A 23545-nucleotide genomic window follows, 5' to 3' on the forward strand; every position below is an offset into this window, starting at 1 on the left:
CTTTGTGTAGTGGCCTGCCTTTTTGGAAGTTGCAAGATTCATTATAGGTAATGTTTTAAGACTAACATGCCATTTTATAGCTCCTCTTATAGAACCAAACAAGAACAACTCTAGCCACAGTTAAGCCATCTTTCTCATTGAAATTAATGGAACAAAACTAATCAGGCCACATTGCACCCATTACTGCTACAATCACCAACCATTTAATACTAATAATTTAGCACCATGATTACGTAACTGCCCATATTACCACGAAAACTGGGCAAGAGAGATAATCACTGATAAAAGCCAAGACCCAGCCAAAATTCCTATCACACAGCTCAAACATCTTCCCAACAATGAATGAGAGAAAAAAAGAAGGAACAACATGCCAGGGAGAGCAGTCTATCTGACCTTTTAGATCCCAATGCGTTTCATGATGAGATTTGTCAGGTGATCTAATATTAATAAAAGGTCTGTATCAAAAACGTAGACAATATCATCTTCAGTTCTTTTTTTAGCCTATAATTCTTGGTTATAAATGGTTTATATTTCTTGTATCACACTAAAAAGTATAGTAGGTCCCTTACACTATGCTCAGAATGTAATTGGAAATGACTTTTTAAAATTGTCAGTCTGTAAATTTATTTTAAATAATTTTTAACATGACAAAATATTTGTATCCACATGGATGTATTATCTGTCATTTATATGGATGGGGTTATATTTATTTTAACTTTATTTTATCGGATCCCTGGACAAAGCTCAGCACGAAAAGCGTTGGGATCTAAAAGGTTAAATAAACGGATCTCCCTTGCCCTCTGCTCTTTTTCGTTCTCGTGTTTACTGGAGCGGCTTGATTTTCTTCCCAGCAATGAATGAGACAATGTAAAATGGTGGAAGAGAGAATGATGATGTAAGCTACTCTGGTTCCTGATTGAGGAGAAAGGCAGGGCATAAATATCAAAATGATTAAATAAAACCACAGAAGATGGGGGCTGCAGTGAGGAGAGGAATGGGGTGAGATCACACCTCTTGCACCAGCTAAAAGCTGGTAGGGTTCAACCCAATAGAATACTTAAGATGTTAACTTTCAATTGTTAGTTGTAAGCAGATTTTTAAAATTCATTTTTATGCAACAAAATATGACACATGTAACTTTACCAAAAGCTTTAAAAAGTATTAATAAATTCAACTCCTTCAAAGTAAAAAACCCTAATAATTTAACACATTTTTAACTGCTTTTCAAAACAAGTAATTTACAGAAGAGAAAGAGAAAGGCTGCATACTGAGCTCCTATACTGTAAGATTTCCAATGCAATATTTGTAGTGTACCTTTGAGAGCAATCCAGGTTCTTGGCTATTAATCATACTAGGCCAGATTTCCCTGCCATTCAGAGCAGCTCTGTCACTTTTCACTTTTGCACTTGCTGTAACGTTCAGGTCTGAGACCTGTCCTTGAGAAGCTGAATTCCCTAGTTTGTCCTCAATGCGGGGTCGAGTTCTCAGACTAAAAGATACCTCCTTTTATCAAATAGTTTAGCAAGTTAGACTGTGAACATACACTCCTGCTAAGAATAATTTTTACACTTATATAAATCACGAGAGTACTCAGTTTCTGATCTGTCAATGAGACATAAAATTTACATCACACCCTTTTTAAATATTTTAACGTATTTCTGTTTTTACAAAAAAGGAAAGATTCAAACTAGCAAAGGCATGTGAACATCAAGTTTAAGTCTCCCTGTAATAACTCTCTCAACTGAATCTTGCAATCATCTTTTAAACTCCAAACAAAGCTTAAAAAGCAGTTTTGGAGTTGAGCATAAGGTCGGTCAAAAGGACCAACTTCTTCCAACGCGCACATGTTATCCTTTTATTTATCTCAGGTAGCTATAACAACCAGCTCCCGCAATTGATTTGCAAATTTGCGGGAATCAGGAGACACAGGGAGTATGGTCCAAGAAGGTACCTAGTCAGATAAACTACTTGTATGAGTGGTACTTGTACAAGCTTCTGGATTGTGACAAACATTATTCAGTCAAAATTCCTATAACCTGACAAAGGAATTTATATAAGCAAATTTGGAAATTCTTTGCATCGGAACCTGCAAAATGCTATGACCCTAACTCATACACTTCTGCCACTGGCTCAGAAATTGTTGTAAAAGCGACCACTACCACTCTAGACACAGTAATGTTTTAAAGGAGGGGATCACATGAGTGATGCAATTATGTTCCACAATAATGAGGATCCAGCAACTACAATGCACTTAAGGACAAGTCTCACCCAAAATCAGTATTTTCTTATTGTTAAATTGCACTGGAGATTTCTTGTCAGTAATCTCGCATACAGATACTTTGATTTTTTAATTTAATTTATATCCCGCCCTTTCCCAACCAAGTCAGGCTCAGAGCAGCTTCTAACAACAATACATTACAATGTAAAACATATAAGTTAAAAACACACAAGGTAAAACTATAAATACCAATTTAGCTTAAAAGATGGTTATCACATCAATTATTTATCATCTACTAATTATTCCCAGTGGTGAGTTGGTTCATAATGGTGTTGGACAGGTGACTAACAATGACTCAAAGGATCATAGGTCCTCCAAGGAGTTGAGACAAGAGGAAAGAAAAAACAGGGGGGAAAGTACAAAAGGAGCGAAGACAAGGAAAACAAAGAAAAGGGAAGGAAGGGAAAGGAAGGAAAGAAAAAGTTGAAATAAAATTAATCAAATAGCATGGCCATAAAGTCCTATGTATGGACCATATCCAGTTTCTTTAAAGCTGCTTTCAGACATAATGACTAAACTACGATTTGCTTATGGAAAGAATTATCGTATTTTCTGTGTATAAGACTACTTTCCCCAAAAAAAATTTGGTCCAAAATTGGGGGTCGTCTTACACACAGACAGCTGACGGGCGGAGTGGGAAGCGACGGGTTTGAACGCCGGCCGGCCGGCCAGGGCAACAGGCCTCTTTTGCCGTTGCTTCTCTTCCCACCCATCAGCTGTTGGGAGAGGGTGCACGCCACACTGCCAGAGTAGCCCCCAAGCCCGAAGGTAGGCCTTGGTCTGCCCAGAGCCCATGCCCCCCTTACAACCGGCAGTCGGTGGAGCTCCCCTCTCCCACAGCACTCTCTGGGCCTCTCCTCACAGCATGCGGAAAACATTGCTCTTCTTGCAGCTGGCAGAGGTCGCTGGTGTCCATGGCCCAGCCGGCGGACGGCACCGCATTGACCCTGCCTGGGGATGGAAGCGTCGAAGGGGCGAGCAGTGGCCAAGGCTGGGACAGGTGCAGCGCAAGAGAGGTGACGGCGGATGTAAACACGAATGAGGATGCGATACCGAGCAGAGCAGCCCGGGCCTGCTCTCCTTCTTTCCTTCTCTCCTTCTCTCTCTGTCCGCCATTCCTAGCGAGCCAGTGGCGCACAGACAGGCCCAAGCCATCACCTGCTCTAGGGCGGCCGGACTCGCAATGGCAGCTGTCGAGCAGACTGGGCGCCTAGGACAGAGAGAGAGAGAGAAGAAAGGAAGCAGGCCCAGGCTGCTTTGCTCGGTATTGCCTCCTCAGCTGTGTTTACATCCGCCATCGCCTCTCTTGCGCAGCACCCATCCCCACCTTGGCCGCTGCCCGCTCCTTCGACGCTTCCCCCCAGGCAGGGTCAATGTGGCGCCTTTCGCCAGCCGGGCCATGGACACCAGCGACCTCTTTACCAGCTGAAAGAAGGGCGATGTTTTCTGCGTGCGGTGAGGCTCAGAGGGTGTTTTGGGAGAGGGGAACCTTGCCGACTGCCAGTTGTAAGGGGGGCACGGTCTCTGGGCAGACCGAGGCCTACCTTCAGGCTTGGGGGCTACTCTGGCAGCGTGGCACGCACCCTCTCCCAACAGACAGGCGGGAAGACAGCCAGTGGCAAAAGAGGACTGTTGCCCTGGCCGGACAGTGTTCAAACCAGTCGCCACTCACCCCACCCGTCAGCTGTCGGGCAGGGTGGGTGTGACCAGGTTGAACGCTAGCCAACCAGGGCGACAGGCATCTTTTGCCACTTGCTGTCCGTGTATAAAACATGAATAAGACGAACCCCAATTCTGGACCAAAATTTTTGATTTAATTTTGGGTTCAAAAAATAGGGGTCGTCTCATACACAGAAAAATACGGTAGTAAGAAAGTTCTTGGGTTCCTTTTCTCCTCTCCAAAGGGAGGAAGGGAAATGTCCAAGACTTCCAAAGCTCATTCTTAGACAAAACAAACCATGGTATCACATAACAGATGTAATAATGACAACGTCCTACTCAATACGGGTCCCTATTTCGGAAACCTTTAATAGCCTTTACAATTATTTTATCACCACATAATTTCTAATCACAGTGACCTACATCTAACATTTTGATAAGCTGTTTAGAGGGTGTTTCTTTCAGGTATGTTGACAACCGCTTGGTAATCACTTATGGTGACCAGCTATTGTTCCCAATTTACTTCTTCATTAAGTGCTTTAGATTATCTAATATCCTTGTTGAGCTCTACAGCCTTTACAACCAGGAACTGCTTCTGCCTGCCCATATACCTTCCCACAAAAAAGCACACTCTCATGTTTTCCCCCACCTCCAGCCAACAGCTGCACACACTGACTGTTAAGCATACATGAGTGCAGGACAGATCTGTGAGTGCCAGAAATAGTAAGGGAGAAGAAAAAAATGGTCAAGTTGACATATGGGCCTGTGATGCAGCATTTTCACCCCTCAGAAAGGAGAAAAACTGAGTGAGAAGGGCGGGGGGAAGATGCTGGAAGAGTTAGGCAAAGGGCACATAGTACAGAAAAAACACTGGATGAGCAGAGAACGAAAGACCACAGGCAGAATGAAGAGCTACAGCTCAATACATGCCCCAACTCCTGAATTCCAAATAAATTGTGGTGGCAGGTCAGTGTTAAGCAACACAAAGGTTCTTAACATTTTAAAATAATTTCATGTAATTCTAAGGTTTTAACAAATATGGGATTGATGAGCAAGTGACTTTTAGATATGGGCAAGAGTTTAATGGACTTTTTGGAATAATCTAACATGCTCTATTCAAACTTTTCCCTAACTCCCCTCTAATGCTAATTTGTAGATTGTCGCTTACTAGACAGAATTTGAAGAAATCACCCAGGCAGAACTGCAGTACCAAGATTTTCATATAAACAAAACCAGATCTTTCTTAATTCAGGAAAAAGTCCAAAATTCAGGATATTTAATTCTGCTCCAAAGCCTTTAGAGGCCTACTCATATCTCAGCTGCTAAATTTTTTCACTCTTCCAGCTACAGTTATTGGTTTTGTATCCATTCCTTTGCCATTATGGTTCAAAACCTCAGGTAGCCTCAGAAAGTTAAGCGAGGAGAAGTTCCTATAATACTGAAAATAAACTAGCTATCAGAATAAATTGCGATGTCAAAGGAATTATGAGGTGACCACACTTCCTTTGGGATGGCTGGACAATTCTTTGGCGGGAGCAGCAGAGCTGCAAATACGCAATCAACACACAACTGCAAACAGCATGAAACCAGCCAGCCACGCTAAACAGAACTCCACAGAAGGGGGAGTAATGAAGAACTCAAACTATGCAAACCAACAATGTTTAATGAGATCCTACACACTAAAACGCTTCAGACTTCAATGTTGCACTGATAGACAGGCCGGGGGGTGGGGGTGGACACTACAGCTTCTTGGGATGAGAAGATGTTTTAATTAACGAGACTCACCACTGCAGCAACATTTTTCCTTAATATTTAGCGTTCCTAAGTCAGACATGATTAAATTGTAACATTAGTTCTTTGCAGTACTGAGTTTTAAGAAACTTCTTTATATTAACATTCAGATTCACAATAGTAATTTGCAGAGAGAAAAATAAGTCTCCACCTCTAGCACCTTAATTACTAAAAGTCAGCTTACCGTGGTATCTGAAACTTCAGACTGCACATCTATGTTTAGCGATGTGCTCTCAGCTACAGAACCAGATCCCACAGCTGAATCTATAGTCCGACCATCCTCCTCATTTTCTCTAGCCTGGAACATTGCAGTGGCATAAACAAAAAACTATATAAATGGGGCAGTAAAGTGAACTTGAAGGGAAAATGCTATTTTTTAAACTCAACCCCCATGCTATTGACCAACATCAAAAATTCTCACATCCTTCAAAGAGATGTTCTCCAACTTACAAGCATCTTTTGCAAAAATTTCAGGTAAGATTTCTCCTGCTCCTTCAAATGATCTATGAGATGCACTAAGCGTTCAACATTAGTAGATCTTTCATTTTTCTCAACAAGGTCATCCCGCATTGAACTGGCTTTTGCAATATAGTCACGAATTTGAACTAATCGGCTTACAATCTGAAAAGACATAGGGGACAGTAGTTAGTTAATCTATTATGATGCATAAACATAACAAGAAGTTTCGATAAAACAGATGAACAGGAAAAAACTTCAACCTCAATACACACACAAAACATTGTACTAGCCACAGGAAGAGCTGTAGAAAATTGTCTGCCACTGCAAATTTAAAATCTGAGATAGTAAGCAATGGTTACTCATGCACACAGTAACACTATATAAATAAGGACAGCAATAAACATGGTCTTGTTTGACTAGTCTCTGAAAAGTCTTTAACGTGTTACAGTGCCAAAATCCAATCAGCATAGCTGCACAACTGCCACACCTATTAGCTACATCCTGCCTGGATGGTGACCCTACATTTTGGATGTCAACACACTTAAAAGATGCTCTATCAATAAAACAATCCTTTCTAGATCTCAGAACTACCCAAAAACTCGTTAATATGCTTAAGATCTCTTTCAAGATGAAATGTAGGAAAAATTAATCACAAGCACCACCTGGCTACTGTCCACAGCAGGTTCGCCTCTTCCATCTTCTTCAATCGAAATGGGACAATTCTGTAACAAATCCTTACTCAAGGCAGCTGTAAGTAAGTCTTTGTATTGTGATGATCCACCCGTTTCTTGTGGCTGAGGACTTGATGTGGAATCTTTTTCTTTGTTAGTATTAATCTGTAGTGACAGGAAGTTGAATGGCTTTCTGTTTCCATTAAGCTGCCGTTTGTTGTTAGCAGCTGTTGCTCTCCCTTGAGAATCGCTTCCAATACTTCTCTACACAAAAGCAGAATATCACAAGATCACTTACAGGGGCCTTTCAAACATGGCTCCAGCTTTACTATTAAACAACTCTGTGATGGCACAATTTGACAACAGTATGAAAGGCAAGTGTCCGTCTATCCTCCAGATGAATACATTGTCCAAAGGGTGATATTAAAGAATACCACAGCAAGGCAAACAAGATAGCAGGGGGAGAGCTGCCCATCCCATCCCAGGTTCAGGCACCTGGACTCTGCTCCCTCTAATCTCTACTTTGCCGACACCTCTTCCGTCACTCACCTTTCAGTCAGAGAAGGAGTAGGGGCAGAAAGCATGAGGGAAGCACAAGAGCTGAAATTGTGCTACAAGTCAGGAATTGCTCCCCACCACTACCTGTGTTCCGCAGACATCTTTTCCCTACCTCCATCTTGTCACACAGCAGAGAAAAGGACAATGACTAAGCACACATCAGGGTACTGGCAGCAGCTGATTTCTGCAACCCTTCCCTGCCTTTCTACTGAAGGGACTTGGAGAGACAATGCCAAACAACTAGTACATCCTGCTATGTTTTGTCACTTAGAAGACTTGGGTCCCGGATGCCTGTGAGAGAGGCGGGTACATAAACATTATAAATAAAGAAACACATCAAGACACTTGATGAGGCAGATGTTGGCTTCTGCCTCCTCCCTCCCTGTTCTTAAACCAGAGGGACAGGTTTAAGAACAGGTCAGTCCATCACGGTCAGTATTGCCTACTCAGACTGGCAGTGGTTCTCCAGGATGTCTGGCAGAGGTCTTTCACATCATCTACCTCCTGAACCTTTTTAGCTGCAGATGCCAGGGACTGAAACAGGAACTTTCTGTATCCAAAGCAGAGGTTCTTCCACTAAGCCACAGCCCCTCCACCCATCCTTTTCTCAAGAGAAGCTAAAGCAAAACAGTCCCTGCTTGGCAAGTGAGCACTAGCAGGGAGGAGGACAACAGAGAGATATAGGACAAGGAGGAGAAAGGACAATGTCCTGAAAAAACAGCATCCTAGGCTTTAATGGGGTCAGGGGAGGGAAATTTCCAGCAGACTACTCAGAAGAAACAAGTGGCATATTAACGAACTATCCCTGTCTTACCTTACCCCTCCTTTCTTCATCCACAACAATCTGTGAAAGGGAAGTCAGAACTACAGATTGAGGAGATTACTCAGCAACAGCTCCACATATCCTCTTTTCCCAATTATTTAGCCTTTGCTCAAATAGTACGCCCACTCGACTACAGTTTGTTTCCCCCCCCTTTCCCTTCCAGAAACAGAGTGATGGGAAAAGAAGGGAAGGACACACACATGAATGCATATGCAAGAAAAAAGAAAGCAGAGACATCTTGTCGGTCTCTCCTCCTATTTCATTCACATCCACGGCATGTGCCTCTACAGCTCCCTCCCCTCTACAATGCCTACTTTATGCAACTGAAGGGGAACTCAAAGCATCAGCACTAAGAAAGTCAGATTTGTCTGGCCAAAAGTAGACTCCAACACAAACTTGACTTCACAAAATGACTATCTGGTGTATTGTGATTCTAGGGTAATAGTTTTGATAAATAATTTACAAATCAAATTTAGTATATTACCCACATGTCTCTATGATGCTGTTATGAAGTTCAATACATCAAATTAACGTAACTTCTAACTCACCTGGTAAAACTGATGTGTGCTCAGAATGGTAAAACTGATGTGTGCTCAGAATGTCCTCTTTTATTTGCCCATTCAGTACACCCACAACTATTACTTATTAAATATATTAATTGGCTTTTGCATGTACACTATTGCACTCAATGTGGTAAACTCAAAGCACAAACCTGATCCAAATCACTGAAGTTTATTCTTTGCTTAAGCTTTTCCAGTTCTGCCTGCTCAGGGACAGACATCTGGGTCATGTATCTAGTATGAGGAAAGCTATGAGGGGTCTTTGATTTCCGCCGTCCAATTCCTGGTGTGGATTCTGGAGAGATGTCATTAGTAACTCTCGTGTCGCTTTCGCCAACAATTTTCTTCCTATTTTTCTCTGAAGATCTGTTTGGTCTCTTGGGCTGACCACCCCAACTCTATGTTAACAAAAAAGAAAGAAAAACATGACAACTGAGAACAAGGATTCACTTCACGCTAATGACTTGAGAGGGGTTAACTTAAATTGCATTTGACCGGGGGGGGGGGGGGTTTAACTTAAATTGCATCTGACTTCAAAACATGCATCCAGCAAATTACAATATACATAACAGAAAGTTTCAGATAGTGCTTTCAACAATACCACCTAATTTGATTTTGATCTTGTACTCCGACATTGATTTATCATTTCACTTTCTCTTACAGTAGTCCTGAATTATTTATGGTTCCAAATTTCCCACATAACTAGTTTCTTGCTGATGCCTAGAAGAAATCATTATCATAATCCAGAATAGATCAGATTAAAAACTGTGGCTGTACCGTATTGTTCAACCGATCTTCAAGGCTCTCGTTGCCCCAGTTCGGTAAGTCATGATCTTCCATTCCGTCTTCGAAAGGACTGCCTCCTGCTGCCATCCTACACCACCACCACTAAGAATATACCTGGGGAGACAACAGAAATTGTGTTTAATGTTAGGTTCTATTCACTAAATATATTAACATGAAGATCCCAGTGAACACAAGCCCATTTAAAAAAAATTAAACATTCATATTTCATTTTTGGGATGACTTTAAAAAAGCAAAACACCTTAAGAAACTTCAAGGTAGAATTCGAGAACGTCAGCAATATACATATCAGCCCACCAAAACAAAAACAAAAAGTCACCAGAAGTACTTTGATAACTAATTTTCTTATTAGAAATGCTAATTTAAATGAGGAAAATGTTGCAAATCTATAAAACCTAGGAAATTAGCCCCGAACAACCCAGTGCGTCTCAAGTAAATAAAAACAGGCATGGGATCAAATTGCTCATCACATCACATCACAGTACAATGGCTTCACTGTTTCTGAATCCAAACCCTAAAAGGTCGGATTTTCTTACCGGACAGCTTCTGACCATGGGAGTCACTTGCTTAGCAGCAGTACAAGCGGGCAGCACTCATGGCTCTCATGCAAGAGCAAGTAGTAGAGGAGCAGGGAGTGCTTCTCATCAGCAGAGCAAAGGGAGGAGCAGGCTAAGACCCCAAACCCACTGAGATTCTGTGCACTCTCACAAGAGAGTGGGTAGTGGCAAAGCAAGGGGTAGTTTGGTGTGTGAGTTAACCGGATGCCCAATAAGACAGCTTTTGTTGTATTTAAGTTCTGTAAGCAGTGAAGTACCTTGTTCAAAGGTAGCATATGTTTACTACACTGATGCTTTCATCTTCTCTCAAAATCTAATAAACCTAAATCCTTATTGGACTTATCTGCAAACACTTTCAAGCTAAAAGTTCTTTCTGCTTGCTTCTTCAGGTAGTCTTTTCATGCTCATCTTCCTTGAAGCTATTTTCAGAAGAATCCTCTTATAAAAGCTTTGCTGTCCTGCCATGGTCTCTTAACTTCCATGAATACAAAGAGATGGCATATACGTTTACACTAACTTCTGGCACAAATCTGTTGTATTTTCAACAATAGCAAACAAAAGTTACATAAAAGAATCTTAACTATTTTATTTTTGTATTAGAAAACTCAAATACTGTAACAGAGACCATAATTTCTCTTCCAGTATGTTTACGCAGAGAAAATAAACCTGATTTAATTTTCAAATACTTGATCCTGAAATACTTAAGATCTTAATAAAACTGAGGTTGCATACATACAGTTTCCCTCAACTTCAGGGTTCTGGAAAGATTAAAAGACTGCAAACCATTCTATTTAGAAAAGCGTTCTTCTTAAAACAATGTACAAAATGCCAGATGACGTGTCCATACCATCTTACTGATATTAAAAAAATTCATACTAGGTATACGGAATTTTCCTATATGCTCCACCACTAACTAACTACAAAAATAAGGAAAAAGATCCAGCACAATTCAGTACTGCTGTCATGAACAAATTAGACAGCCATGAAGATCAAATTGTGCAAATTTGCTGCAGCCGTTTGGCATAGATGTTGCAAACATCTATGGTCACCCTAAACAGTACTCTTCTACACATCACATACAAAGGAGCAAAACCAAAACAATGGTAGGGGAAAGATTTTGGTTCAAACCTATGCTTTCTTAGTAAAAGGTAAACCAACTAAACTTAGCAGAGTGTTATTTCCAAATTAGCATTCACCAACTCAGGTTGTTGTGCCCCAAATGCCAGAGTCTATCTTATAAAGTAGCCCAGCCCATTTACACTATCCAGAACTTCTTCAAGACTAGTATGTCTCAGCTATGCTGAATTACGGAGGAAAGGTTCCTAATACCTAATGACCTACTCAATCTGAGATCCCAGCCTCTTCAACTGCCATTTACAACTGGACAAAACCATGTTTTCAACCACAGTTAGTTTGCTTTTCTAGAGATCTGGCACTTAACTTTTACATTAGCCCCTTTCACAGCCAGCTTAGAGTTCTCAAAACAAGCATCATGTAAGGAAACGAAAACCCTTTCAAAGTTAATGAAAATCACTTACAGGCTCTGCATCTTGCTGTGGTAATGGAAAGTGCCATCAAGTCACAGCTGACTTATGGCTACCCCATAGGGTTTTCAAGGCAAGAGACATTCGGAGGTGGTTTGCCATTGTCTGCCTACGTGTAGGCAGAAAGAGTTCTGAGAGAATTGTGACTGGCTCAAGGTCACCCAGCAGGCTTCACGTGGATGAGTGGGGAATCGAACCTGGTTCTCCAGATTACAGTCAGCCACTCTTAACCACCCATCTTTTCATTGTTATAAGATGGGTATTTTCCACAATAAAACTACAGATCAAAACAAAATCAGTTGTATGTTTGAGTTACTATATACAGAAAGTTGACAAGTCTACACTGCAAACACTTCAGAACAAAACAATTCTCCAATGTTCTCATCCAGTGAAAAGCAGCTAAAATAGAAAAAGGAACCAATTATAAGGCTGTGTACAACTGTCTAGCTGTGACTGGGAAGGTTTCACTACAAGTGTAGTGAAAGTCAGCATGGTGTAGTCGTTCAGAGCGGTGGAGTCTGATCTGGAGAACCGACTTTGATTCCCTACTTTTCCACATGAGCGGCGGAGGCTAATCTGGTAAACTGGATTTGTTTCCCCGCTCCTACACACGAAACCAGCTGGGTGACCTTGGGCTAGTCACACTCTCTCAGCCTCATCTACCTCACAGGGTGTCTGTTGTGGGGAGGGGAAGGGAAAGGTGATTGCAAGCCGGTTTGATTCTTCCTTAAGTGGTAGAGAAAGTCGGCATATAAAAACCAACTCTTCTTCTTTTCAATCATGTTTACTTTCAGGACATCTTCGGCACAGGACCTTCTTATGTCTACAACAGGCACTTAGAAGGAAACAATAGTGGACTGGAAAGTTTAATCAGCCCAGGAACAAGCCAGGCTGAGCCAGCACTACAGGGGCCATTCAGCTCACACCTGGCCAGCAAGGCCATCTCCTCCCCCACTGCCTTCTGTGGTAGCAACAGGTAATACCAACTGTTGTTACTTCCAAAAGGCTGCAGCCAAGAAACTCCCGCAGCACTAGTGGAACCGCCAGGGAGATGTGCCATAATCTTGAAGCAAATTTCTTAAGGGAGTGTTCCAAGCTTCTTTACAAATACAGCCTGATGTTTGGGGCACAACAGCCTGAGTCTATGTATGCTTATTTGGAAGTGACTCTTCCCCCATTGAGTTCAGTTGCGCTTATCTCCTATTTGGCAATCCTAGAGTTGCAACTAAAAGCTCTGCTTTCTTCCAGGTCACCAGGATCCCTCCAGGCCCTTTCCCAATAAAGTTAAATGACTAGTACACCCTTGAAAGTAAATTACAGACAGGAGCAGCAACGCAGGAGGCAGAGGGCAGCACTTTAAGACAGTTTTAAAAAGTAAAGGTAGTCCCCTGAGCAAGCACTGGGTCATTACTGACCCATGGGGTGAGGTCAAAATTCAAATTTATTAATATGGTCGACTGACCAATCACGTGCCAATTCATCAAAACTTCCAGACTCAATAGTTTCGCACCGCAGAATCACAGACTGCCCATACATATAAAGGTGTAAGATCAATAAAAGCAACCCTTGGTTAAAATTATCACCTTAAAACTGACAAAATTGTAAAATATTCTAACAATAATTTTCTAATAAAGTTCTTGAGTATTTTAATAGCAACGGCGCAGAACTTGGCAGTTTGGAGCATAAGCTGAGGGTCTTCTCCTAGCCATGGGGTGAGGTCACATCCCGACATTTACTAGGCAGACTATTTTTACGGGGTGGTTTGCCTTCCCCAGTTGTCTACACTTTGCCTTCCCCAGTTTTTTACCGGGTGGTTTGCCTTCCCCAGTTGTCCACACTTGTCTACACTTTACCCCCCCCCCCGCAACCTTAGCATTATTTTACTCCACACGGTGTGAGGTAGGTCACCTATCCTTGACCTCACAAATCCCTTCTCTCACAGACTCTCTTAGGCAGCACACTGCAGGGCAAACGCATTACAAAAGATGGCCTCGATCAGGTCTCCATTAGCCAGGCGTGTCCTAAATTGGGGTAGCCTCTACAATGGGTCCAACAGGGCTCACGTCGGCGAACCCCCTAGCCACCAACGTAATGCTATACACTTGAGAAAGTCTTAAAATAGGGCCCACCTGCTGAGTCCAAAATGGCCAAATCTTCTCTGAAAGTCGGAGCGGGAGAGCGGGCAGAGCTGCCCCTCGGCAGGAAGTCTACCTGCCTTCTGCCCCCCACCCCCACCCCCCAAGCAAAGAACGGGGACGAGGGACGGTTGGCGGGGTGGAGCCGAGATGAGGGAGCCCGCTCTTTCCCTAGAACGGCGGCAAAGCCTAGCCGCAGGGGGGGGAGGGACGCAAACTGGGAAGAACAGCCAATAAGAGGGGGGGGAGAACCAGAACGCGTCGTTTCCTTGGAGACAAGGTACCCAACTGCTCCTCCCACACCTACCTCCAGCCCCGCCGAGGCGCAAGGGGGCGGGGCCTGTCAAGGGCGCGCGACGGGCTGCTGGGGAGGAGGCGGACGAAGCGTGAGGAGAGCGACGGGACCGAGCCGGCGGACACGCCCCCCTTCCCCACCACCGCCTCTCCCTCCCCCACTCAGGCTCCTGTGGCAGGCGCGCGCACAGGCCCAGAAGCCCCTCGCTGTTGGTTGCTGTCACCTCAGGAGCGCTCCAGGCCCGGCTATGGTGGGGGGTGGGGGTGGGTACAGCCCCACGGCAGACAAAATAGTTCCCACCCCCAGCCATTCATTTTACCTGACTGTTGGACCGGACCGGCTCGCGCGCCTTCTTACCGGCGCCTCGAGCCCGTGGCGAGGAACCACCTGATGGACACCTCTCAGACACCACCTCTAACGGCCGTTCTCGCCGCCATCTTGGCCTCCTTTCTATGGAGAGGTGGGGGGGAGGGAAGGGGCGGACGGATACATACCGTTACTTAGTAACCTGTGCTTAGGCCACAATCATGCTCTTCCGCGCTGGGCGTCCCGCCTTCTGTTCCTCCTCCCTACCCCTCTTTATTTTCCTGGGACACGTGACCAGCGGGCATCCAGTCCCGTTCCGTTGCTATGCGCCGGCCAGAACTGAGCGGGAGCGTGAAAGGTACGCGCTCAAACTACGTTGTCTGTCCTGTAGTGCGTGTGATGTCATGCGCGGTTGACGTGCTTTTACGATAGGGATTCTGGGGTTTGTAGTTTCGTTCCACTCATCGCACTATTGCTACTGATGATGGTTATCCATGTATCATTTGTTTACATAGTATTAAAAGTTTTTGCTGAGATGGGCAGTAGAATGCTGGCTAGTTCATAAAGATGAGAGGAGGATTAAGTTTAAGTACAGATCTCCTTTCTCAGATGTAATATTAAGAATTTTCTGTAGCTGAAAAACCTACTTTTTTCTTGAAGCAGACAAAAAAAAAAGTAGCCATGTTAATTCATAGTCCAGAAATCCAGAAACAAAGTCCATGTTATATCTTTTATTAAGACCAATCAAAATAGCACTGTGTAAGAATTCTCCAGAGCAATAGGTAGGGTTGCCAACTTCCAGGTGAGGCCTGAGGATCCCTGGAATTACAACTGATCTGCTGACAACAGAGATTAGTTCCCCTGGAAAAAGGGGCTGCTTTGGACTGTGGCCTCTATGGCATTATACTTCGCTGAGATCAAATGTATTGATTCATAAGTAGGGTTGCCAGATCTGGGTTGAGAAATACCTGGAGGGTTTTGAGGGTGGGGTTTGGGGAGGCTTTAGGCTTCATCTAAAAGCCACGTATTATACTGTAGCAAGCAGTTGTTTACCATTCCTTGTATGTGTGAGAAGAAACTGGGAAATCCTGGCTTCTTCCCTCATCAGCCTATATCCATATGGTCAAGAGTATAGTTGTAAAATAGTTTGCAAAAACGTGTCATAAATAGGGTTGTGCAAAAAAAAAAAAAAAGGTGAATTTCAAGTTTATTGGCCCTGGTGTTTTTGTTTGTTTGTTTTGTAAACCCAGAATAAGCCAAATACCCATACCAGTAAAGGGGTATTTCGGCTTTATTTCTGGGTTTACTGGGAAAAAAACGGGCCCATTATAGTCTATGGGGATTTTTTTCAAAGCTCCTGTGGGGGCATTTTTTGATGTAGAGTTCCCAAATGTTCAGGGTAGCTTCAAGGGACTCTCCTTGCAAGAACCCCAAAGTTTGGTGAAGATTGGGTCAGGGGTCCAATTTTATGGGGTCCTGACGGGGTCCCCTCTCCTCCATAGAGAAGCATGGTAAAGTTTACAATGCTTCTCTATGGAGGGGGTCGATCCCTTCAGGACCCCATAAAATTGGACCCCTGACCCAGTCTTCACCAAACTTTGGGGTTCGTGCAAGGAGAGTCCCTTGAAGCTACCCTGAAAATTTGGGAACGCTACCTCCAAAAATGCCTCCCTCAGAGCTCATTTTAAAAAATTCCATAGGGAAAAACCTGTGGAAAGCCGAAGCTGAAAAAAGCCGAATATCTATTCAGCTGATTTGGCGATAGACTATCCAGCTTCGGCTTTATTCCCAGGTTTTGATAGTCAGTAAAACCGAAACACAAATATTGCCAGAATGGCTAACTTCAGGTTTATTTTCGGTTCAGGTTTATCGATATGCACAACCCTAGTTATAAATATAGGCCCCAGTCCAGTTATTCTCACATACCCATGTATAGTAGTCCTAGATACAAATGTGCATCCTGATTTGCATTGAAAGACACATCTTGCCTGAACTGTGATGTGGATATGGGCATACATCCAGATTCACATCAGCGGCACACACAAATTTCTCTTGTTGGACAGGGATGAGAATGCGTTGAAGTGACTCTCTTTAGTGTGGCTTTTGAAGGTGGCTTATGATGGCTTTGAGCGTCTTTTTAACTAGATGTTTTTTCTCTTGTGAAAATTTTATCCAGCTGTATTTTGTCCACGATGCCCTTAGTTTTACAATTTGTTTTAAAAGGGGGGGGGACTTTGTTGCATGTAAGGAGCATCAAGATATGGAGGCTGTAATATTTGGGTAAGGTTATAGCAAGTGAAATTTTAGTGGGCCATGGATACTTGGTTAGTGCGAAGGTTGGGGTGGTGTGAAGACTGGGATGTCTTTGCCACTCCTCTTTACCTTGGACTTCTCTTCCCGCTGAAGAAAGCATGAGAAAGAATGGATTTTGATACCACAATGGTCATTTGTTTAATTCCACTACAGTAGTGAAAGCACACTCACCCAGAGCCTTTATGACTTCCACGACACCTCTGACAGTGAAAGGGCAAATATCCAGTGCTGCTGTTCATGTAGTAGACAGGATGATCTTTTTTTTTTTCTTTCACAACATTTAACCTCTGTCTTCGTCATCGGTTTGAATACACGATTGCTCCATTTTAAAAGGGATTCTTTGTTATGTTACAATACTAAATTCAGGGGTCCAGCAGGTGGCAACAGAAGGCAACGAAAACGTGAAGTGGCTGTTTTGCGTACAGAGAGCATTGATAACTGTTTAATTTGATATTTATTAACATTTTCTATAAATCTCAAGTGAGTATGCATCTGTGCTATAAAATGCTCTGTAATGTACAGAACCTTCATCAGTACATGAGAAGCATGCTTTGGTCCCACAGAGTTACAAAAGAACCTGATCTAGTACTAGGGTTGCTAGGTCCCTCTTTGACACCGGCAGAAGGGTTTTGGGGCAGAGCCAGAGGAGGGTGGGGTTTGGGGAGGGACTTCAGTGCCAGTTGCCAACGTGGCCATTTTCTCCAGGTGAACTGATCTCTATCGGCTGGAGATCAGTTGTATTAACAGGAGATCTCCAGCTGCCACCTGGAGGTTGGCAACCCTATCTAGTACATATGTACACTTTTTTTTCCCCCTCGTGATTTGGCACATCCAATACCCTGCAGTCCATAAAGATGGCTTCGAATAGATGATCTGACCATCAGCAGACTAGGAAGAGAGCAGGCTCAGTGGTTTTAGTGAAGACTGAAAAATGGTTAAAACAGAGTACAATATAGAACTCCCCCCTCCCGCCGCGCCCTTCCCCTTAATACTTCTGCTTCTGTGGTAGGGTTGCCAGGTCCCTCTTCGCAACCAGCAGGAGATTTTGGGGGCAGAGCCTGAAGAGGGCGGGGTTTGGGGAGGGGAGGGACTTCAATGCCATAGATTTCAATTGCCAAAGCGGCCATTTTTCTCCAGGTGATCTGATCTCTATCGGCTGGAGATCAGTTGAATTAGCAGGAGATCTCCTGCTACTACCTGGCAGTTGTGGTAAAGTTGTGGTAAAGTTGTGGTAAAGTTGGTGGACTGATTGCACAGGAAACTCATATATAACCACAGTTCTTGTGGACTTGGGTGGATTTTGTTAAATACATCTGAAGACCAATTCATATGGAGATCCAGGACTTCAGCTCTCAAGAGTTGAAATATTGAGCAGATCAAAGTCTCTTAAAAACACCTAATCATCACATCTTTGCTTCATGACAAAAAAAAAAAAAATCAAATATGGCAAATTTAGTACCAGAACTTGTTTTCTTAAACTTCTCTCGAAACATTCTCTCAGTGAAGTTAATGTGTTCTTGTCAGATTAATATTTGATTATATTAACTCCGTCTGATTTAATGCCACCAGAAGCAGGACACTTTACTGCTCAGGATTCCTTCTTTAAAAATCTCCAAATCAGTTTGGAAGTTCTTGATTATGGTTGCTTGTTTGTATGTTTATGAAAGCTTCAGTTTCTCACCTAAACTGAGCAATTAGTGGGGGGAAACCAGAGGAAGAAAAGAGAGAATCGAACTCTCAACATTAGTTTATCAAGCTCTTCAGCACCTTTTATATCTATATCTGGCTTTGAAAGAGTTCCATTCCCTCTAGACGAAAGTTGTATTGGATGCTGGAAATGTTCCCTCTTAAGTAACAAAAATGGGTCCATGAGCACACTCTTCACCATGAAAAAATCCTATTGTGGAATAGTTTTTATTAATGAAGTTTGAGGGAGCTCAGACAGGAACTCGTCTTTAGATGACATGCATAACTTTGTCTGGAGGAGTTTAGTATAATTACAGTAACAGCAGCTGTCCTAATAAAGAATATTGTGTTATTTTCTCTGAACAACCAAGCAGTTCTCCTTGTGCCCAATTAAATCAGACTTCCTCCGCTTCCTTAGCCCTTGTTATAGGGAGTAAAGGGGATAAGCACCGAATTCTGAAGCTGCATTCCAAAAACAAACCCTTGAGGGCACAATCTGCTTTAATAATTGGAAAATTAAAAAGAGAGCATCTGATAATCATTCCTGTACATTTTCAAATGCCCTCAAAGTGCTCTGCGTTCTCAACACCTTATGGCTTTAATTTAATAAATGTCTCAGCGTTCAGGAATTTAAAACATCAAGCTATGCTGGAGACTTCAAAGACAGAATAACTATATGTCCATATGTTTTCATATTTTCTTAATATGAAAAAATATCTACCTGAAATGTAGATCATTTTATCGTGTTATAAACTTGGACAAAGTTTGGATCTGATCTGAAGACAACGTATTCTTTTGCAGATGCGTTGTGATGGCTGTTGAGTCCATTGCTACAGTGTAAGCTATCAAAAGACATCGTCCAGTTTCAGCAGCGAGTAAAGTTGTACTTTACAAAGTATTCTGGAAGGTAACAGAAGAACAGTTCTGTTATAGAGGACAAAGTATGGATCCATATAAGCTCCAATAGGTGGATCCTATATCCTGAATACGAGAACCCATGTTGGAAAGAGTAGCCTGCTGACTATTGGGGCCAAATCCTTCTGGGACCGCAGCCAGAAAGCTCAGCCACAACTGCAAGGGAAGACTCAGGGCTACCTTCTTACCTATGGCTGCAGGGATGAGACCCTGGAGAGGCAAAGAGACCAGAGGGTTGGGGACAGGATAGGGTTGCCAACCTCCAGGTACTAGCTGGAGATCTCCCACTATTACAACTGATCTCCAGCAGATAGTGTTCTGCTCACCTGGAGAAAATGCCCGCTTTGGCAATTGGACTCTATGGCATTGAAGTCTCTCCCCAAACCCCACCCTCCTCAGGCTCCGCCCCCAAATTTCCAGGTATTTAACAACCCGGAGCTGGCAACCCTAGGCCATAGGGTTGCAGGCCCCTCTTCGCCACCGGTGGGAGGTTTTTGGGGTGGAGCCTGAGGAAGGTGGGGTTTGGTGAGGGGCTTCAATGCCATAGAGTCCAATTGCTGAGGCGGCCATTTTTTCCAGGTGAACCGATCTCTATCTGCTGGAGATCATTTGTAATTGCAGGAGATCTGCAGCTTGTACCTGGAGGTTGGCAACCCTAGGGGTGGACCTGGGGGGAGGAGGAATAGGGCAAAGCCAGAGTGAGGGAGTTATAACCTGCCTTCTCCGCATTGCAGGAAGGAGAGTGACAGCTGGAGACGGCTCCACGCAGAGGATGGAGACAAAGGCAGACAGCTGGCTGCTCAAGGGCTGGTTAGTTTTGAAGGCACCCCAGTGGCAGACTCCAATGAAGAAACTCAGTGCCGCAGGACAGGGCTAAATATGGAGCCCTGATTCCCTCTGACTTTGAATTTAGTGTTGCATCAGGGCGAGCTGCTAAAACATAAAGTCCACCAGGGATCTGGGCAATCTCAGGACCAGCATCATAAACTGGATGTTTGAGTCCTGCTGCTTTTGCTGTTGTGTGAGCCAACCTTGAATCTTTGGCGGGCAGATGGGGTTTATATTTATATATTTTAAATAAATAAACTAAATAACTCACCAACCGATGGGGAACGCTGAAACCTCTCGTCCTGCCAGCATCTGCCATGTCACCTGTACAAAGGGGTTATCTCATGGAAGTGATCCATTCATCCTTGGGGGGCAGATGTGCATCCCATAACGGAAAGTAAATCCCTTTGTTTTCAGTCATCGGTTAGTAGGTCAGACAGGAGCCTGGAGGATTGGTCTGCTTTTGCATGGTTGGTTAAGTGTGTGTGTGTGTTAAGTGCCGTCAAGTCGCTTCCGACTCATGGCGACCCTTTGAATCAATGTCCTCCAAAACGTCTTATCCTTAACAGCCTTGCTTATATCTTGCAAACTGAGGGCCGTGGCTTCCTTTATAGAGTCAATCCATCTCTTGTTGGGTCTTCTTCTTTTCCTGCTGCCTTCAACTTTTCCTAGCATGGTTGTCTTTTCCAGTGACTCTTGTCTTCTCATAATGTGACCAAAGTACAACAGCCTCAGTTTAGTCATTTTAGCTTCTAGGGTCAGTTCAGGCTTGATTTGATCTATAACCCACTGATTTTTTTATTTTTTTATTTTTTGGCAGTCCACGATATCCGTAACACTCTCCTCTAACACCACATTTCAAAGCTATTAATTTCCTAGTAGTTGAACTCTTGTTTGTGAACATGCAACTTTTAAAAATAAATACTGAGCAGAAAAGGGCAATTGCTACAAACGCAGCCAAAAACTCACGTTCTTTGTTGACCCCTCCTCTCTGGGATGTCATCTGCTACCACTGCCCGCTATTTTGCATGTTAGCAGAAGCTTAGGTAGCCACAGATAGGCTCCTTCTGTTGGCTTGTATATTTTCTACTTCTTTTGTTAGCCATTTAGAGTATTTCTGATGAAAAAGTTAGGTAGATATTTAACAAATAAATAAATAATAGTGTATAGGCCTATTTCTGACAGGCCAGAATACGTACGCCTAAAAATAAAACTTCCCAGCGTAGGCAGGGGATTTTTTCCCATTCATTTTGTAGGATTAAATGGAAGGTAGCCACCCACAATAGAACCTTTATGCTCCTGTTTGCCCCAGTACAAAGTATGTGAATTGTACTGCCTTCCTACGCACAGTTTCAAAGTAAGGCAAGAACAGTTTCCAAATGAATTAACATTTATCAGCTAAGAATCACAAAAATACTTTCCTTTTTGCATAAGGATTTAATTATTTAAGTACAAAAACTCCAAATGTATGTTTTTATTAAAAGAAAATATGTTTATAGGTAGTTAAATATTCAGAGGAAACCTCAACAAAGTTTGGGGGGAAAACCACAGAGGGCAGAAGATGCATGTTTACTTGGAAGTAAATCACTAGGGTTGCCAACCTCCAGGTACTAGCTGGACATCTCCTGCTATTACAACTGATCTCCAGCCGACAGAGATCAGTTCACCTGGAAAAAATGGCCGCTTTCGCAATAGGACTCAATGGCATTGAAGTCCCCCCTCTCCCCAAACCCCACCCTTCTCAGGCTGTGCCCCAAAAACCTCCCGCTGGTGGTGAAGAGGGACCTGGCAAGTGCAACCCTGTAAATCACACTTCCTCTCAGGTCAGCTTGCACAGAACTGCAGTTTTATATGGTTTGCCTCTTAACAGCTGAAATTCTGTACAAGTCCAAAGTCAAGTCCATTACATGTATTTAGTTTGTCCTTGACATTCTGTGCTGTTTTTATGTGTGTCAACAAATTAATTCATAACAGATGGCAAGAAAGTCGATTTGAGCAACAACCAAGCAACCATTTTTTTTGCAATTGTACAAACTTTGACCTCTCTATTTTAATATGACAGCTGAAGCAGATCTGAAACTTCACGGGACAAGAGTCAGCCTTGTGAGAAATAACAAAGCTTCAAGGTGGTTGTTAATGCACAAAAGACAAGGTTGTTCCAAAACTAATGTGTTGCTCCATGGCACATTGATTTCCAAATGATAGAAGCATAACGTCGCAAGAATAGCAGCTTTATCAACTAACAAGAAGGATTTTCATCATTAAAAATTCTTTCATTAGGCATTGTTGCATTAAAAATGGGAGATTTGTTAAACTTTTCAAGTTAGGTTTGCCAACTCCAGGTACTAGCTGGAGATCTCCCGCTGTTACAACTAATCTCCAGCCGATAGAGATCAGTTCACCTAAGAAAATGGCCGCTTTGGCAATTGGACTCTATGGCAGTGAGTTCCGTCCCCTCCCCGAAATCTGTCCTCTTCAGGCTCCGCCCCAAAAACCTCCCGCCTAGGGTTGCCAGGTCCCTCTTCGTCGCCGGTGGGAGGTTTTTGGGGTGGGGCTTGTGGAGGGGAGGGACTTCAATGCCATAGAGTCCAATTGCCAAAGTGGCCATTTTCTCCAGGGGAACTGATCTCTATCAGCTGGAGATCAGTCATAATACCAGGAGATCTCCACCTACTACCTGGAGGTTGGCAATTCTACTCCCTCCGGTGACGAAGAGGAACCTAGCAACCCTATTTCAAATTCTTGGGTATATTACCATTTGTTTAGGAGGCAATAAAAGTGTAACTTTTACAGTTCACATACATTGGGGAAAAGGCTGTATATTAGAAAAGCAATGGAGGTAAGGGTACCATATTTGATAATTTTATCTCTTCTTTACTGGGCACATTTTTCAGAAATTGAATATTAACAAACAAGGATAGAGCGGCTACCTCGTGTCCAAGGCCAACGTCCATTGATTTCCTATTAAAGTCAGAGATGGAAGCCGTGGCCTCTCCTCCTGTTCCTTGATGTAGCTATTTCAGGTGTACCTCACAGCATTTCAGAGAAGGGCAGATGGCAGCAGACCTGGCAACAAACGCTGCCAGCTATTTTGCCAACTTTAGTGAGAGATTTGCAAAGTAGTTACTGGTGTCCTTCAAACCTATCTGCCAAATTACCCAGTCAGACCAGGCTTTGACAGGTACATTTGAAAATGGCTTCTCACAGACACACAATTCCCCCTCCCCAACATTAATCAAAAGTTAGAAAGCACATATTTTAAGGGATACCAGGAGTCTGTGCATGCTTCACAGCCCATTCCTGAAAAATGGGCCCAAAGCCCTTAGGAGGCCAACTACGTCCTCCGCCAGCGCAGGGGCCCAC

At 43.2% G+C, this 23545-nt stretch overlaps 2 protein-coding genes across 2 annotated transcripts in view; one reads left to right on the top strand and one right to left on the bottom strand.

Moving 5' to 3' along the window:
* The window catches only part of PCM1 (pericentriolar material 1), a 62695-nt gene extending 53022 nt beyond the window's left edge, over positions 1-9673 (bottom strand). The window contains exons 1-5 of the mRNA XM_056855074.1: positions 9577-9673; positions 8952-9197; positions 6850-7122; positions 6179-6349; positions 5913-6026 (exon numbers count right to left, since the gene is read on the bottom strand). Coding sequence (XP_056711052.1) covers positions 5913-6026; positions 6179-6349; positions 6850-7122; positions 8952-9197; positions 9577-9672 — 900 coding nt within the window. The 5' untranslated portion in view covers position 9673. The remainder of the gene's footprint in view (positions 1-5912; positions 6027-6178; positions 6350-6849; positions 7123-8951; positions 9198-9576) is intronic.
* A 4988-nt stretch (positions 9674-14661) lies between these two features.
* FGL1 (fibrinogen like 1) overlaps positions 14662-23545 on the top strand; it is a 53773-nt gene continuing 44889 nt past the window's right edge. The window contains exons 1-2 of the mRNA XM_056855075.1: positions 14662-14798; positions 20089-20164. Of these exons, the coding sequence (XP_056711053.1) occupies positions 14662-14798; positions 20089-20164 (213 nt within the window). The remainder of the gene's footprint in view (positions 14799-20088; positions 20165-23545) is intronic.

This window comes from Euleptes europaea, chromosome 9 (assembly GCF_029931775.1).
Source record: "Euleptes europaea isolate rEulEur1 chromosome 9, rEulEur1.hap1, whole genome shotgun sequence".
NCBI classification, from domain to species: domain Eukaryota; kingdom Metazoa; phylum Chordata; class Lepidosauria; order Squamata; family Sphaerodactylidae; genus Euleptes; species Euleptes europaea.